General features: G+C 46.5%; 1 protein-coding gene across 1 annotated transcript in view; it reads right to left on the bottom strand.

Moving 5' to 3' along the window:
- Positions 1-17318, bottom strand: part of LOC119399548 (uncharacterized) — a 102056-nt gene extending 84738 nt beyond the window's left edge. The window contains exon 1 of the mRNA XM_037666357.2: positions 17101-17318. Within this exon, the coding sequence (XP_037522285.2) occupies positions 17101-17318 (218 nt within the window). The remainder of the gene's footprint in view (positions 1-17100) is intronic.
- Positions 17319-19231: the final 1913 nt, after the last annotated feature.

Raw genomic sequence — 19231 nt, 5'->3', positions numbered from 1 at the left:
CATTGATATAAGAGAGTTTGCACAATGTATATTGATGTCTGGCAGCTAATGGCACCGTTTAACGTGTATGCACCCACTTTGATTATTGGTGGTACATCTCCATCCCGGCGACTAACGTCCATGTTCAATGATTAAACAAACCCTTGTGGTAGCTGTAGTAGTTAACGTGAAAGCGTATTCAGAGAACGAGGTGTGATAGCCAGAAGAGCTTCGGATATTGGACGCAGAACTTGGTCGCCATCCCGCGGCGTGTTAAAATGTGATTGAAAACGACGGCCGGACTAGAGGGAAACGCAAAGCGCGTTGTCCCACCTCGGTAGCCCGGCCTCGATTTTTCTCGGGCGAGTGCGTGAGCGTGGAACGCGGTGTTACAGCCAGGTGACGGAGGCGCTAGCGAGACCGACGCTTTTACTACGCTTGGGCAAAGGTCGCCACCTCGCGGTGTGTTAAGGCATTGACAAAATTCAACTTCTATTGAAAACGCGCCGAACGGGACGGACGCGTTTTAGGTGCTGGTCGCGGAGGCCGCAGCAATAGCGAATTATTTTACCTTACCACTCCCAGAGGTCCACACCACCCAGCCGACCGGGAGAGTGGTAGATATAAAAGGCGCGTTTGTAAAGCCTCCAGAGTCTGTGACCGTGGCGCAGTGGACAGCGTGCCCGGCATCTGTTGTTGCGGACCGAGCGGTCGGGGGTTCGATGCCCGTTGACGGTACCTTTTTTTCTTAGCCATCTGATCGTGTATATTTTTTCGACGTCATTTCCGTGACGGAAATACGTCACTGAAGTCTTGGTGGACCCCGGCATAAAACACTTTCGTGTTAATATAGGCTTCAGCGTCATACGCTAAACAGAGCATAGGAACGGCCTTGACAATGGAATCTCGCAGTTGCGTTTTCATTGGATTTTAATCGTCCGCTAGATGCCTATACATATATAAGGTAGTATTTCCATCTGAACGAATCCTATCACACTGCCAGTGAAGCGGTTAAAGCATGCCAGTCGTTCACGAGGTAGGCTCAAGCGTTAGCCTCAAGAGGTAGCTTCAAGCGCTGCTTCCGTAACTGCGATATTGTGGAAATGGTAAGAGACTGCGTATGGATGCTAGCATGCGAATTGAGCATAGAAGCGCCTTTTCCGCTGTGTATGCGAGCACTTTGCGCCCTTTATATAAAGCACTTCAGGGGCTCATCTCCATAGCGATGGCTAAATATCTCCAGGGAAATAAACGCTTTTCGCGTACCACCTTCTCGTGTTCGCTACTTGGAGCTTTATTAATTTTTCGACTGGTCATAAATAATTAGTGCAGCACATTCGGAGTACCAGTCTGGTATTGTACGACAGATCCCCACTAATGCTTGAAATTTCGTTGGGAAAAATCCTCGACAGGTGTCACTTAGTCCAAGGAGCAGCGTTAGCCGATGTCATAATGTGTGGGCCTCACACCATGTTAATTCTGGAACAACTCGGTGGTTAAAAGGTCCGTTCTTTACAGCGCACTAAGCCATAATTTACCGTCAACATTAACCGCACCACGAAAAAAAAAATTGTGCAGGTTCGTAGGCGCGCGTGTTGCCTTACGGACGTGTAGTAGATCGCTACATCGCAAATAGTGAATTATTGCGCACTAACCTTAGTGTAGGCGTTCCAGGACAACGGCCTATGTTGTGGCAACAGACATTCCTTTCCTCGCACCGCGGTCGAGAAGCGAACACGGCAATCCAATCAAAAGCCGATGCGAACGGGGTCCGATCACGTTGCCGTGATCACGCTGTCTACTTTTGAAGACGAATGTCAAGGCGTCTCTAAATTTCGTGCATGACTGGTATCAGTGATTTCATATTATTTGAACAGTACAATAAAATTTTTAGGAGCTTCGTACTGCTGGTGCCAAGCCAGAAGGAAGAGCACAGGTGGTTGGGGCTCCTTCTTTCTCTCTATTTTCTCTTTCTTTCTTGTCTTTATGTCTCTTCCTCTCTGTTTACCATATCTGTCTTTTGTGCCAGTTGTTTTCTATTCCTTTCTTTCTCCCTATCTATTTCTCCTAAATGCGGAGCACTTTAGGAGCCCGGGCTGTTGCATGATGCCATCGCTTGGCCTAACGCAAGCAAAACCTCGTAGCGCATAGCAATCTGCAGCATATTTTGAACGCGCGCTCGCCTCAAGGAGACTTCTTCCTCTTGTTCTTCGAGCGCCTTGATGATGATAATAAGTGCGGAGCACTTAGGCTATCTCTCGCTGTCTGCGTCTTTCTCTGCATTTCTTTGTTTCTCTTTACTGATGTATTTCTTTCTCATTTTGTCTTGATCTCAGCTCTATGCTTGTTTCTTGTCGGTTTCTTTCTATATCCTTCTCTGTCTTTCTATATCTTTCTGTATTTCTTTGCATATCTTTATATACGTATAATTATTACACCTATGTAATATTCTAAAAAGACAGGGCGCGCAAACACGGACACAAGAAAGAAGTCAGGACACCACAAACGCCGTTTGTGGTGTCCTGACTTCTTTCTTGTGTCCGTGTTTGCACGCCGTGTCTTTTTAGAATGAATACTTACCAACTAGCTGAGCTCTCTGTTATTGTAACATATGTAATACGTATAATTTTCTTAGGGTCTTTCAAGTTGTCCGATATACAGTTCAACGCGTTATCGTTTGCGACCGGATTGCCTCATGAAAAACTACGCGCCACAATAATAAGTTCCAGATGATCCAGTTGCAATGCCCGAATGGACACATAAGTCCCAATTGCCGGACGGCATTTTAGCAATATTATCCCCGTTGGACCACTGTGAAAAGGCCGCCAACGCAGATACCACTTTTCTTTATGGGGCGCCTATTGCTTTCCCAGCAAGACCGACATCTGGGTTGCAGAGTTTTAGCACTTGCATGCGGTAATAATTTTCACATAACTTACAAGCAGTTGTGTGACTGGCATTATTCGCGGCGAAAAGGCGCCTTCTGTAATCCTGCACTAGCATGCTCTGCAGTGAATGGGAAGCAAGTGGAAACTTCGCACTAGCTTGTGGCTGTTCACTTCGATTTTTTTTTCTCACTTAAAACAAAACGTTCGCTTCCCTAATTACCTGAAAATATTACCAGCAAGGCGTATTATGCAACGGTTCATAAGCCACAATTTACTTGGAGCTCTATATAGCGAAATTAAGCGCAATAGCGGACTAACCTCTATTTCTTCCAAGATTATCATGTATTCGTCACAAAGTTTCTGCTTCATTAACAGACGCAATATTTTTATAATTTATTATATGAACTGATAAAACTGACAACTTGAATATAGGTTTGTGAAAGAAATGTTCTGTTTTTCTAAAAAAACAGGCACGCAGCATTTTGCGATGTTTCGTCACGACCAAAAGTCGTGAAAAGTGAAACAATGATGAACAAACTATCATGACCATGGATGAGCAGCGTCTTCACAATCTTTTTTTTCGTTGGGAAGGCTCAAATCTGTAATTTTGTACAAACTATTCTGCGCGACACATTTTGAGTTCCCTGAGCATAGTTCGAAACGACCCGAAGGCATGAGAAATTTAGCCCCCGACCCCCCCCCCCTTCCTCACAAAAAAGATGCCACCTCACTAAATACTTCTTATATACACACGCACAAGCACAATTTTATCAGTATGACTAGAGCTGGTTGAATTACCACGCAACCCACCTGGTATATACATATATCAATTGAATTAGTCGAACACAATTTTGGTGCTGCGGAATGTGTCGGTTTCGCGAACGCGGTTCAGTCCTATGTAGAAACCGCCAAGCTGAACCTCCCAGCCAGCTCAAGGGCCCACGAAAAGCCGTGGACTGCGCACTGGGAGCAGGGCTGCGTAGTAGCGTCCCTCACTCCTTCATGGTGAATCTTGAGTCCATGGCTTCGCACGTGCTCAGGATCGGCTCTTGTGTGGCTCTATCGCCACATGCCGACCACAGGCCGATTCGGAAGACGTCCGCGTAGATCTCCTGAAATAGCACAGGGCAGGGATACGATCTGGTCTGGAGTAGTCAAAGGGAGCCGGCTTCGGAGTGTTGAGTTGAAGGTCCGGAGAGGGTAAACCCTTCGCTCTAAGTCAAATGATTCATTGACTTTATTATACGTGCACGGCGCGTCCGTCTGACGGGGAAAAGAGAGAAGATCGGAAGCGGTGCGTGCTTTCAATCCTCGCACGGCTTTGTCCGTACCCTCGCTTGGGTTCCCGCGAGATCTCACTACCTCCCTAAACAGCGCGGGGAGCCATTGTAAAGAGTGAGAGGAAGCATTGTTAACGCGCGCTTCGTGTTTTGAGGTACACGGAGAACTAAAGGGGAGATGTGCCCACACTGGAAAGCCCTCTCGGCCTGCTTCGAGTCACTCTACACAACCTATCTGCGATCGCCGGGTGTGGCGAGAACAATGGCTACTTGCTCGACCTTTCGGAATTGGACGTCCACTCGGCTGCACAGTTGACCATGTTGGTCTGCGCACTGACTACAATGGCCAGGAAAACGCCGTGTTCTTTGTATTCCGCTGCGTCGACGAAGCTAGAATCGGTGTAGTCTCGGAGCAATCTTACCGGGATTGCGGCACCTCGGACCTTGCGCCTCTCGCGGTGTCAACCGGGCGGAGGTTGCGGGGGATGGGGACGACTTTAATCTTCTGCGTGATTTCCGTGTGGATCTAAGCGTAACTCGGCTTGTAAGCGACGGGGATGAATATAGTCTGTCCGAGTATTTTTCTGTCGGTCGGTGTATCAGAGAGCCTTAGGAGCTGGGCTCTCTCCTGAGCCTGCGTAATCTCTTCGATAGATTTTTGTATTTCCAAATTGAGGAGGTCGTCGGTGTGTGTCCTAGTGGGTAGACCAAGCGCCTTCTTTTGGATGTGGTAGCCTAAATATTTTGCTAAACGTTGCCAGACAGAGATGCGTCCGTTATTCTGGAGTTTTAGTTAAACAAGCAACAAAAAGGAAATTTTATTTTAAAAGGCCCCGTGACATTTCATATACGCACGATATTTATATAGTAGGCGACGTACAATATAGATACCTAGATGCATCTGGGTGGTCATTTGCGAAAACTACAAGTGCCGTTAACCATTTGTATCCCAGATGCAACAAATGTTGCCATAACGCATAAATGCTCCGCGAATCAGAATTGACTTTATTTCTTCTGTTTACAACATAAAGGAAGCAGAAGCTAAAGGCCGTGTGGCCTGACAAAGGCTTCTGCTGCTACGGCAGTTCGGCACGCAGGCCCTACGTAGCACACAAGTCTATAGAAATATACTGTACATACAGATTCAACTGAATAGTCACGAAATGAAAACGACATGTGTGCACAAAAATAGAAAATACTAGAGTCGCCAGAAGAAAACAACACAAAAAAACTAGATAATACACAGAGAGGTCATTTTTTGCCCCAGTCAACAACCAAAATTTGCAATTCAAACATGGAAATTGATAATACACACAGCAGCTTTGTGAAATTCGTGTATTCTATTGAGTAGTGAAGGTGCTTGGTAACATATTAACTATTTCCCGTAATTCGCACATGTGCACGTAATTCTGACATGTTTCCCGTAAATCTCATATGTGCAACCGAGCCTGTAAATTATAATTTCGTATTGCGCGATACATTGAGGTTTCACAATGGGCTTAGTAGATGACGCTACGAGTACGGGGCTCACATTCAGTTGTACTGACAAGGGTCGTGGAGTGGGCCACGCAGGTGGCCTTCAACCTTGGGTTGATCGCCATCTAACACGGAATCGTCCACAGCTGCTTTCTCAAGAATTAAAGTTTTTTCATCCATCCATGGGTGCAGTGCAGCAAAAGAAAGGGAAGTGGCTTCTTTCACAATGAACTCCAAATGCCACGTACCTAAAGTGTCTTGCACTTTGTTGTAATATATTTGTTAATTTTTGCATTTTGATACTTCCCGCATGATAGAGCAGTACACGGGGGTATTGCTATTTAATTGTTCGGAGAAAGAAGGGAGCAGACGTGCATTTTCGTTCTCTTTTACTTTGTTTCGTACACATAAGCTGCCGTCAGGAATGTGGGATTACCGATCTTTTGTGAGAGATTGCGCGTTGCAGACTGCTTTTGACATAACGAAGTGTGAGTAGTGAAGTTAAGCAGCCCTTCATGATCATTCACTCACCAAAACGCACTCTCAAACCCAACTTCAGGTGTCCCGACTTCTGTCAGGTGTGATGGGTAAGCCATGTGCCAATCGAAGTGTCGCATAGCACCACTCCGAGGTACAAGCTGTCACAATGCACACGAAGAACCGGGCTTTAATGCAAAACGTAGATCTACCAATTATCGGCGAAGATGCAACAGCGAACTGCTTCAAAATATTACAGACAATGGAACTACGTATTCCTAACGTTAAACTATGCGTACTTTCATTACCTCATTAGATATGGTTCAGCGAAAGATATTTATTTCTTTCTGTTTCATTTGGTACTTTCTGATAGAAAGTCAGCACCTAAATTTGTGCTCCTTTGCCTACGAGCGTCGTCGGATACGTAGGCTTAGCCGTTTTGTGTGCGCCACTTGACATCTAGTCCGAAACAGTAATGAGTGATCCCGCTAACAGTACACCGCAATTATTTTTCGGCCCAAGTATAGCCCTTGCCACGAATTACAGCGGAAGTATATTCAGCTACCAATGCCACGCAAGTTAAAAGAGAATGCGTAATCAGCAATGACCATTCAGGTACTGCATATTGAAGCGGCAGCGAAAGCCCGGCTGCAGATCAGTATTCAGACGATACTGCTCTGCGATCCATCGTAACTGGCCCAGCATATTCTTCATGATGGAAACACCAGCTCAACTTGCGCTAATTTTGCCCACTGCTTATGCATTGCGTGTTAATTTCACACTAATATGATCACCATCTAACGTTTCTCTGATTGTGTCGTTCATGCGCTAATCAGGTGCGTGAGTGTCTCGGTTGAAGCAACAGTTAACGAATGTTAAAAGAACGATGAGTTCTTTCTAGTTCAACGCGGGCAAAGACTTCAAAATTTAGACGAGCTTGAATAATTCAAATCACAATCTACCACAGTTATTTTTACGGCTCCTTGCTGTACACAATGACGATAATTTTGTTCCTGCAAAGAGCTGGAATAGGCTCTCAAAAATAATCGTAATCGCAAGCGTCGCATGTAAATCGAAGGAGCTTGATGCGGCGGAGTTGGTGTAACATGTTGAATGAAAAATAAGAAAACGGCAAAGCAAGAAACACGGAGACAAGGGGGAAACAATAACAACGGACAGGTGCAAACTATCAACTGAAGTTCACTTGAAGAAACAGGAATGTTTGTACATAGGAAAAGGATATTACCATCATGACCTACTAAGGCTCTATCACAGTATAAAAGCTATTTCTTTTTCCTGAAGTGTCACTGACTCGCAGCTAATGTACGCGTCGCCGTCGCGCGCATTCTAAATGGCGTCGAGGATCTCCCTCTATAACACGTCATAGAGACTCTCTTATTGATCTTTATCGACACGCATGCGTATAGAAAGCAGAGACCACGGGTGACGAAGCGGCTGATGTATGGCAGTGCCCATTCTAAGTTCGTCAAGAGGAGAGTTGCTATGACATGTTTTAAAGGATCACTAAGTAATGCCTGCTCACACAATGTAGAGAGTAGTGTTCTGAATCAGGTAACCAGGCTGACCAAAGCGGGCTTTCTGTCTTTGTTAGTGACCAGCGTTTGCGATAAGCTTCTTTACAAGCTCGTACAGGAAAGGCAGGCGGGTAGCAAAGAAAAACAACCTGATGGAAGAATGGTGCATGTTGTCCCCTATTGGCATAGGCATTCACACAATCCAAATAATAATATAATATCTGGGTTTTACCGTCCCAAACTTACGATATGATTATGAGGGACGCCGTAGTAGATGCCCTCGTAAATTTCGACCACCTGGGGTTCCTCAGTGTGCACCCAAATCTATGTACATAGGCCTCAAGCATTTTCGCCTCGAGAGAAAACACGACCTTCGGGTCAGCAACCGAGTATCACAACCACTACGCAACCGTGGCGAGTTTCACAGAATCTTAAGAACGTTGCGCACAAAAAACGGCAATCTTCTTTTCAGTACCCCGTGTAAATCGTCCAAGATTTTCCTAATGTTAAACAAAGCAACCGTATCCCTTGCGCCGCTAAGAAATGACAGAGTAGGAGAATGACAGAGTAAGAGAGCACAACTGGAATGTAAGTAAGAATGCGGGCGGGCATATATCGGCGTTGCAAGTGCCATCCAGTCCTTAATAGGGCGAAATTTTTCACACGATGCGGGGATAGATTAAGCTGTTTTCGCACGCGTGCGACTGAGCGACGTGGCCCGCGGCCATCGAGCAGCTCCAGGACGCTCGGACGCGGTTTCGTTTCACATGCAGCGCCTTTGCGCGGCGCGCGCCTCTGCGATGCGCAGTGGTTGTTGTGGAAAGCACCCGTTATCCGCGGGTTACCTTTCTCCGAGTTCACTTGTTTTGGTGCACTTGGGTTGCGAGTTTCACTAGCCTTCTGCTTCGGTGCTCGATTTTCACGCGCCTAATTCTTGAATGATGAAAATGCACAGTGTATCAGAGTGCAATTAAACAACTTCAGTAGTCAGGTTTATTTCGGTTGCTGCTTTCTTTTTTTACCATGCAAGTCTTGTTGCACGCTCATACACTTGACCAGAGAAAAGCAAGAGAACGAATTGGCTTTTGTGGTTTTAAGCTTTCAGAGCGCTTTCGATGGCTTTTGCTCTCGAATGCTGCACGGCAATGGTGCACCGTCTGGGCCAGCAACCGAATGCAAGCGGCCCAGTCGACAACATTGTGGTTTGGGAAGGAGCACGTCTCTCTTTTTGCTTATACGCATTCCAGTAAAAAGGCGGTGGCATTTGTCGTCTTCGGGGTACCTGAACATCCAAAAAAAGAAAACGTCAAACTATTTGAGCGTGCTCGCCCAGAGTAGTAAACAAGAAAAAAAGTCACAATTTCGCCGCAACGGCAAAGCAATGAACGCGATAGCAATAAATTGTAATGTAACGCGAAGAACGGAAAGTAGCTCGACATTGCCAGCGCGTCGCTCGAGCCCAAAGACGCACGAAAAGAACGCACACAGGACGAGCGCGAACTAATGCGTCACAGCTCGACACTTGAAGCGCACTGCTCAAACATAAAGTAGGACGCGCGAAACGAACGAACAGGTACACACAAGACGGGCGCGATCTAATTGTCACAGTTGTTACTTATTTCTGTTTGAACAGCGCGCGCCTTTCGCAAACGCAGCCGCTGCAGCGAGCGAAGCGAAGCACCCCACCGGCCGCCCCTTCTTTCCTCGAAGTAAGCGCACGAAAGCGACCACACCCTGTAGAGCGAAGAGCAACGGCGTTCGCAGGAGCGGGGCGACGATCTTTAGAGCCCACCACACGCGCGGACGTTGCGCAATCTATGTGGCCACTAAGAAAGCATGCTGAATTACATGGTGTATATAAATAGCTCGCCGTTAGCAGGCTGAAAGACGGTGCTGTCGTGGTCTAACGTCTAACGCAGCGGGCAGCAAAGCGAGAGGTCGCCCGTTCGATTCCGCGCGTCGGAAAGAATTTCTGAATTATTTTTCCTTATGGCTTTTCTATACATATATACATACTCATACATATACCGTGAATGACGGCGACGGGGACGGACATTTTCCAGCCGAGACTGTTATTATAATTGCTATCGCAATAAAAGAGAAACATGTGCTGCGAACTGCAAGTGCAGAAAGCTTTAGGGCCCCCCTGTCCTTACCTATGTTGGTGCCACGATTCGATAAAGATGCAAAAGTACAAAAAGATGCATGCAAAGTATCTGTCTGCTTTGATAGAAGAGCCGTAGAGAACAACAAAAGGAAAGAACGGCGCTTCTACACTGCCAGCTCGTTGCAACAAATTTTGTATGCTGGGAAAGCGAGTTCACCCAGCCGCACGCGCCCGCTCCTCGACTCCACCCCTGCAGTCACGTGCGCCCCAAGTCAATGCTCTCCCACTGTTGACCTTGGGCAGACGATCTAGCACGACCTAAATTTTCCAACTAGTTGATCTTCATCGCTGCGACCAGTGGTCGTCTTAAACTGGTTTTTGTAGGGTGCATCGATGTGCTCCTCTGGAACAGGGGCAAGACACTGCTTTTGTGGACGCCATATTGGTTCAAATATTCGCGTTCGGTGGCAATGCCTGGCATGTAAAGATGGAACGTTTTCCCTTTCTCAGTTTATCCCTTTTGGCGGTAGGGCTTACACATATAATGTTTGCTGCAAATAGATTTGGCACTAATTATTACGCACGAAGCACTTGATGGCGAAATAGAGACTATCTGTCTATCCATCTCATTGGCTGCGTAGGTGCTCGTGCTCTCACAGCCGGTTGATTAAGTTGACAAGTACCAGAATTAACATGGCATGATAAGAGCATGTGAAAAACATAAATGACTGCTCATTACACGAAAATCATGATATGCCTTTAATGTACACCATGACATACGTGACATGGTCAAGGAGCTACAACGGCCGTTTGGTCAACTTCATGTAACCAAAATTGATATTGTATCATGCGAGCATGAGGAAAATATAGTGACTGGCCATAACACGAAAACCTTGTAATGCATGCCATATATGCCATGACATACATGAGCCGGTCATGGAGGTCTTACGGCCGCGTTAATAACTTAATGCGTATCAAAACTGATACGACATGATAAGAGAGCATAACTACCACAACTGACTGGTCCTAACATGAAAATCATGGCATGAATGTCATGTGCGCTATTACACACATGACCATGCCATGGGGCTTCAACGGCGGATTTATTAACTTGTTGTCTACCAATACTGACAATGCACGGTAGGAGAGTATGACTAGCATAAATGACTAGTAATAACACATAAATCATGTCATGCAGGTCATGACATACATTACTCGGCAATACAGCTCTAAACGCTCTTTTATTAACTTTCAGTATGCCAAAAATCACAGGGCACGATAACAGCGTATGATGAATATAAATGACTGCTCATAACATGAAAATTATGTCATGTACGTCACGACCTACATGACTCGGTCATGAAGCTCTAACATGGAAATCTATTAGAACTCTAACATGACCCGGTCATGGAGCTCTATCAGGCAAGACAATCTCACTCCAAACTCACTTGCTTGTGATTAGCTTAATGCGGATTATCTTAATGTGGCTTAATCCACACTGCTTTGTGGCCACACTCTGTCTTCCAAATGACTAGACAAACTGAATTTACTCAAAATGGCTGGTTCGGGATTACATTAGTCCAGATTAGCTTAATCCGGCTTAATCTGGGCTAGATTATTCCGGCCTAACGTCTATTGTCTTATTGTGGCCATACTCAGTCATCGAAATGGCTAGGGAATTTCAACTTACTGATAAGAGACTTGCTAAAGATTAGCTTACTCGGATTAGCTTAATCTCGCTTAATGCAGATGAGCTTAACCTGGACATGCTCCAGCCTCCAACAGGCTAGAAAATCTCAACTCACTCGAAATTCACTTGCTCGTGATTAGCTTCATGTGGATTACCTTAATCCGGCTTAATCCACATTGCCTTATTGTGGCCATACTCTGTCATCCAACTGGCTAGGCGATCTCAACTCACTTAAAATTGGATGGTTCAAGGTTCGGACTACCTTAATCTAGCTTAATCGAATTTAATCGGATCGGCTTAATGTGGCCATACGCAGACATTAAAATGGCTATTAATTCTCAATTCACTCAACAGTGATTTGTTCAAGATTAGCTTAACCCGGATTTATTTAGCCATGCTTAATCCAAAAGAACATAGCCTAGTAGGCTTTAATCTACCTGAAAATAAAAAACAGAGCGCAAAATATACGGGGCACAAGAGAGATGAAGACGGCACAGGCGCTCGTCTATGGAATAAGACGGGACAGGTGTCCCGTCTATCTCGCGCTCTGCTTTTATTTTCAGGCAATGCGCCAACTCGCCCAGCAACGCATTCTGTTAAGCTAATATACCTCATGGCTATGCCATCTCATCTTAGATCGAGTTAGCGTGGTCTGACAAAATCTCCACTAATCTTGCCTAATCCCACTTGACCGAAATTCAAGATAGCGGCAGGAGAGCTGCTAAGAAGAAGAAAAATGCCCATTCGTATTTCTAGTGAAATGCTTTATTTATGCACTGTTTTTATTCCCCTTCGTCACTGTCAAAGCATTGAAGCAGCGACCGGTTTGACCAATATACGACCGGCCGCATGACAACAGAATTTCATAAATATTTGATACGCATTCAGTGTACTCATTCTTCTGGTCCTTTTTACACAAGCGATGCTCGTTTTTAAAATTAAAGTGGCCGCAGGGGAGGAAGGGGAGGGGGGGGGCGCTTGCTCCGTCACTGGCGCTTATTTCAGATCCCCCGAAAAAGGGAGGGGGGCGTTTGCTCGGCATTTTACGGTAGTCGGGTTTAATCTAGCTCATGGCTATGCCATCTCATCTTGGGCCGGATTAGCGCGATCCGACATAATTTCCACTAATCTTGCCTAATCCCACTTCATAGGTATCTATCAGTATAGATTGGTATCGACTAGCGTTAAATTGGCTTGTCCAAACTCAATTAGGCTGCGATATACTGGCTTAAATAGGCTTTTTCTAAGGTTACTCTGGTTTAATCCGGCGGATTAATTGGTGTCAGTGAGTATCAATCAGTATTGATATGTATAGACTACTGCTGATTGTTTTGAATATGCTTGTTTAGCATGAGCTATGATTAACTTGTCTTGACCAAGCTTATCTAAGCTTATCGGCAAGGTAGCCGAATCATCTATTCACTCCGCACGGCCTAACGCAAATCTTAACATGCTCTTTGTAAAATCAGCTTCACGCGATGATTATGCGATGCAGCTATAGCGAGACAAGCAAGGATTTCTTTAACAGCATGCTCACTGCCAGCGATCAGAAATGCACGGCCATATGCAGGAATGGTCAACAACTAACCTCGCATATCTTGGTGCTGTCGGTCGGATTCCAGCGGTCGTGTTTCACTTGCACTTCCCATTTTTAACGCGATAGCGTTAGAGAGCTCGTTTCGCAGAAATTCCACCGTCGGTGTCGGCGTCGTTTGTGAGCGAAAAATCGTCAGTGGCCGAAAAATAGAGAAAGATGCAAATAAAATAAGCAATAAAAATCTTCGATTCCATTGAGGATCGAACCAAGGCCGTTTGCGTGGCAATCAGGTGTCCTACCACAAAGCCACGAGGTTACTTACAACTGCGTCGGAAAAAAACTCTACATATATGCCATGTAGTGGAAGGAGTCTCGCCGAATTTTGTTCGGCAGATGTCAGAAGAACATGAGCCCATTCGGCGATTTGTAGGCGCATCGGCGAAGCCATCAAACTACGTTTTTGGCGCGACGCCATGCTTCGAAAAAAGCCGGGATAGTGCAGCCATCGCCGCTAAAAACAAGTTCTTTCAAAGAACTCCAAAAATGAACAACTATGTCCATCTAGCGGAAAACATATCAAGCCAACGGCTGCTTTCTAGATGAGGCGTTGATCGAGCAAACAGCAAACGTTAAATATTGTGCTGCCATCTGTGAGGCATTTTGAGAAATATGTCTCCACTCTAGCACAGGGAACCGCTTTAGCTCGAAAACCTGTCCCATTACTATAGGTAGAGTGTACTATAACAGGGGAGTTCCCGGAACGAGCTTCGGAAAGTGAAGCCAAAACAGGGTCAATCCGTTTGTAGCGCTGCGATCGGTAGTCTGCAATGTGTCGTCGTTTAAGAGTTGCCCGCGGCTGCGCAGAAATGGTGCAGGGGTAGAATGCCCGCCCCCCACTCAAAAGGCCCGGGTTCGAATCGCAGCTGCAGATGATGGCTTTTTATTCTTAGTGTCACCTTTATTGGTTTCCATTTGTTTCTTAAAACTGGTTTTGAACTGGGATTGAACAAAAACGCAAATATGGCCTCCGAGATTTTCGCGAAGACAAGACTCGAAACAGGATTTCACATTTTACGTTACTTTTTGTAGCAATACGTAGCAACAGAAGCTAGTTTGAGGAAAGAAAGTAAAAAAAAAACCAACACAGCTAAGAGGTGACACTAAGAATAAAAACCCACCATCTACAGCTGTTATCCGAACCCGCGCCCTTTGAGTGGGAAGCGGGCATTCTACACCTGCGCCACATTGCCGGAGCCGCGCGCAACTCTTAAACGACAACACACTGCAGACTACCGATCGCAGCGCTGCACGTGGATTGACCCTGTTTGGGCTTCACTTTCTGTACATTGGTGCTGCGGCCGTTCCGAGCGCTCCTCTGTTCTAAAACACTCTACTATAGGTACATCGCGCGCGCGCGTGTCTGTGTGCGTGTGTGTGTAACAACACACATTAATAAGTATGCACTTAGTAGTTGAAGTGCGCAATAGGGGCCGGATTTCGCTATCGCGTTCAACTATTAAAGGCGAAGCTTAACGGTCCCCCAATTTTTTTCTTCGCTCGTAGTTACGAGGGAAGCGAAACATCCGCTTGCCGTTCGCATGTGCACTAGTGCACAGTGGCACACGCCAGCCTGTCATAGCGGTCAAAGAACGGATCTCAATACGTCAAGAACAACGTGTTTACAGCACCGTTTTCTCGCTAGCCTCTGCGTGCCACCCGACACTTTTGAACCAGTATGGCCGCCAGGCGGCGCGGAGTCTTTGAAAAAGTGTTTCCGCCCTGGAAGCGGAGGCGGGCGCACATCGAGGCACCCTACGTGTTTGGGTACCCGCGACGGCAGGCGCTCCGCTCTTCGAGGAAAATCACTCTCATGTCAAACAGGCTTTAAGGAGGGAGGTTTTCGAAGCATCTCACATTGCGCGCGCCGGAGACACGTGCGTTAGCTTCGTGTGAGCGGCATGAGATGCGCGCATCAGCTGCCTTTATGCCGCCATGGAGCCTGAGTACGCTATGATGATGATATCGCTTTTTCTTTTGCACATAAGTATTTATGTTTCTTCACATAAAATTCAATTGATAGTTCGCGCCTGACTGGTGTAGGTGTTTCCTTCTAGTCCTCGTGTTTTTCGCGCAGCGTGTTTTCGTTCACTCTTGAAAATAGGAATGTGTGCATTACGAGAAGGAAAGGAGCACGAGAGCATTGACATTTCGGTAAGCAATCTTGTCTCTCATGTAGCTTTCACGTGATTCTTCTCTTTCCGAGAAAGAGCTTAGTAAAGCGTTCACCTAGGAACACACTTATTCATAGTCATTACATCAAGCTGTTTTTGCTTGTTGTTGAGTTATATTCGTTGACGACACGCATTTTTTCTTGACGTTGGAATTCGTTGACGTAGGCTTTATAGCTCAGCATTTTTCAGCATTAATTACACGGAGAAGAAATTATACTAAAGTATTATCTAGGAAAAGGCTTGCCGAATCGGGGGTATTAGTATACGGCACTCTGTTACAACTTTCATGGCTTTGAGCCGCAACGCATTCCCTAATCACGACACGTCAGCGACTGAGCCGTCGCTGTAATGCCCTAAAACAGTGACCAGTCAAGAATGGAATTTCTTTGTCGCCGTCTTTGTACTGCCACGCATGCTTATTTTTCTATTTTCATGTAACCAATCCGATGCTCGTGTAACCACCACCTTGGACGCCCCGCGCCTGAATGTCAGGGAACTTGGATGTGAGGTCTGGCTCCTCAAAATATTTAGAGAAGCACACTCCGGAGAGGCCAGCTTCTGGAGCTGGAGTCAGGATCCCGAGTCAGGCTACTTCTAAAGTCAGGATCCGAATTGAGCCGGGTGGTCTCGAGGAGCTTCAAGGCAACTAATCTTCAATCCGCATAATCCGTGTGGAAATCAACTTGCGCAGCATTTCACGCAATACGATGCATCATTCACCAGCGTGTGCTATTGGGTAGCTCCACACTGATTCGTTCAGTGATACAACGCCGCTGTTCATTAGGTGTTCCTGACAATGATAACGAATTAAGAATTTGATGCTTTTTTACAAGTGATGGGCTCTATTCTGGTCGCAAGATCTGCGCTTAATGTGTTGTATGAGCGTGGGCAAAGCTACAGAGAAGAAAAGTGCACCAATGCTCCTGAAAGAATTCCTCGTCGTGAAAAAGGCAGCCAGTGTTGATTCAGCTGCTAATGCTATTGAATGTGGTGAGATGTTGCACAGCTGTATGCTGCCGGGTGGCTTCAAAACTTGTCCAGTGGGTTGTTAGGCTTACAGCTAGCAGCCGCTGCAAAATTAATATGATTCTACACTAGCAGTTTGACTGCGTGACTGTGTGGTAATATGAGCGCCTGTCTATCTACATACTTTGTACATGTAGCGGCAGATGATTACACCGCAGAACTTCGTAAAAGTTGGGGATATTGAGGCTTCCCACTCGTTAGGAAATTAAAATGTTCTGACTACTTGTGCGACTACTCATCGAAAAAGCTAGCTAGGGCCACGCGATGAATCTCTAGATGTTTTCGCGTTAACAACTAAAGCGAAACCGTTCATACTATTCTGGATAATGCGCTGAGGGACGTTTCCTGAAAAAGGGAAGAAAATGGCTTTTAAGGGCACGTTTTCTTGTTAGACACTTTAGTAATGAGAACTAACAGACAATAATGCCAAGGAAAGTATAGGAGATGTTATTCGTAATTGAAATATAAATGTGAAGAAACTAAAGTGGACGAAAAGATAACTTGCGCCGGCAGCGACCGAACCTGCGACCTTCGACACACCTAAGCCTAAAGCTCAACCTGATGGTGGTCATGAATTCGGGCATTCCCGGGCGATCGACTCATTCAAGATCCTGGTTGAGCACAAGCGCGTTTATCAAATGAATGGACACGAGAAACTAAACATATACAAATATACAAAAACGAATAGTTGCAAACCAATTCACACAGGAAATAAACTCTTCATCCCTAACGACTAATGCGTCCTCATTTTTCGATACTTCGGTTACTCAGAAGAGCCGAGGCGTTAGACCAGCTTTAATTGTCAGAACTCTCTCGGTTTGTTGACAAAGTGCAGTCTGTGGTTATCCACCTTCGGTCACTCGTCGCGGCCCACGATGCCCTCGCAATCTTGGAGTTGGGTCTCCTGTCCGATGCGTCGTCAGTCGCCTGTGCGTGCAGGCCGTCGTGTCTCTGACGCAAGTAGCCTTTAGACCCGTTAGGTCTAATGTTGTCGTTGGCTCGTTCGTACAGCGTGGCACTCTGCCGTTCACGGGGCACTCCAGGGTTTGTCTTCGGCGGCTTGCTGAAAAACGGGGCTTGCGTCAGGGACATTCGTACTTGCAGTGCGCGGCAGCTTCATCACCGAAGGGCCTTGCTAGAACGCCGTCGAGTACGCCGGCCACACCTCGGGACGTCCGCGCCGCAGACCACAGACCTAAACGCCCGTCGCTCTCGTCGCCAGTGCGTTTGCTTGTCAGGCAACATTCTCGCGTTGAGCCCACCGAGACAATGCCAGCTCACTAGTCCTCTTTCTCCCTGTCGGCTCGTTTCCCTCGCCTCCTGCGTCTAGCGTTCTTCAAGCACGTGCTCATGCCGTTTCGAATGCTTTGAACTATTCGTCGTCTTTTGAAGCCTCGTGGCTTCAAACGACGGCACTGGAGGACAAATGCACCGCTAAATAACTTTCCAAGCGCGTTCTCTATCATCAGCGAATAAGCGCATTATTTTCAGCACACAACTTTGAAATTGGTACACAATGTGGTTTTCAGTGCCGTAGCTGCCTTCACGCTGCCACCTGCCACACCATTGTGGCGATAATGGACCACTCACTAGATGAAGCACTGAGCACTCAAATTTAGCTGACGGGGAACGAGTGCTTAGCTCACATTACCACAGACGCTGGGATGGGCTGGTTAGTTGGGTAAGATTAGTATGTAATGACTAGACGCCGGCTTAGTCAACCTCTCCGAAGTCATTGGAGGCCTCGTGGGCGTAGACACCACAGAAGAGCGCACAATTGAAACAGGCGGTGTAGGTCAGTGTCTCAAGCAAAAGAAGAAAAAAAAATACATCATCTTTCACTAAAGGGAACCATGTGGGGATGCGAAGAAGCGCATGAATTCCACAAATTCACTGTAGTTGCTGTTACTCGTCCCGAACTCTTGTTGGAGCACGCCACGCGGGTTCCTCGCGTCTGCAGAAGCCCGTTCCCCGACGCCAGCAAGTGATTTTTGAGAGAGTGTAAGAAGGAGACGCAACAGCGTCTTACTCAGCCCCTTGCACAGGTCCGAACACGCTAGCACGTGCCAGCACACATGGTTTTGTCTGCGTTACGCCAAGCAAGGACAGCATACGGCAGCCCGGGCACCTAAAGTGTTCTGCACGTATCATCATCATGGCGGTCGAAGAATAAGAGGAAGAAGACTTCTTGGTGCGAGCGCGCGCTCCGACGGCTATGCTAGGTGGTAGAAAGCGGACGGTCGCCAATGGAACAACGGCCGCAGCCCAGCGCAAAAGCTGCTTCGCATCTAAAAGCAAATGAGAGCGAAAATGAAACTCAGGAGCTTTTCCCCTGTAACAGAAAGGAGGAAAACAGAAGCTTGGCGCGGGCGTGCCTAACCTACAGCGTGCTGCGGTTTCAGCGCAGGCCTGGCGTTTTTTTCGTAAACTTCGTCGTGGCGTGGTATAGCATATTGACACCAGAAAGAAACGTACGGCGACACAAAGCGCTTACTTGCAACAAATGCTTATTTCCATTCGCAAGTAGCATTTGTAACGCTCACTATCACGTGACACGTGTGCATGTCATTGTGTCACACAATCAACCCATAATCCACGAGGCACTCTTCGAAATGGCCTAATCAATTCACATTTTGCACATACTGCAACTCTTCACCGGATAATGAATAACTTGCATGGCTCTGTGATAGAATGCTTGACTGCGCCACAGAACACCTGTGTTCGATTCCGGTTGAAAGCCTCATTTTTATTCGGTGTGTTGACGGGAATTCTTCGCTCACGGAGAACGCCGCCGCCACCTACACGACAGAAGCCCTTTAACGCTGTCGTGTTAAGGTGTGCTCTACATTGGCCAGTCCACAGTACAAGGAGACTGCCGTGAAATCGCTAGTGGTTTGATAGAGATTCATTTGTTGAAAATCTACGTAAGTGCCCATTAATATCTTTTTCGATGGTGCTGAATGTGAACATATGGTACGACAGATATTTTCAGGGAACACAAGGCC

Source organism: Rhipicephalus sanguineus, chromosome 7, assembly GCF_013339695.2.
Source record: "Rhipicephalus sanguineus isolate Rsan-2018 chromosome 7, BIME_Rsan_1.4, whole genome shotgun sequence".
NCBI classification, from domain to species: domain Eukaryota; kingdom Metazoa; phylum Arthropoda; class Arachnida; order Ixodida; family Ixodidae; genus Rhipicephalus; species Rhipicephalus sanguineus.
This window is presented reverse-complemented; position numbering and strand designations above follow the sequence as displayed.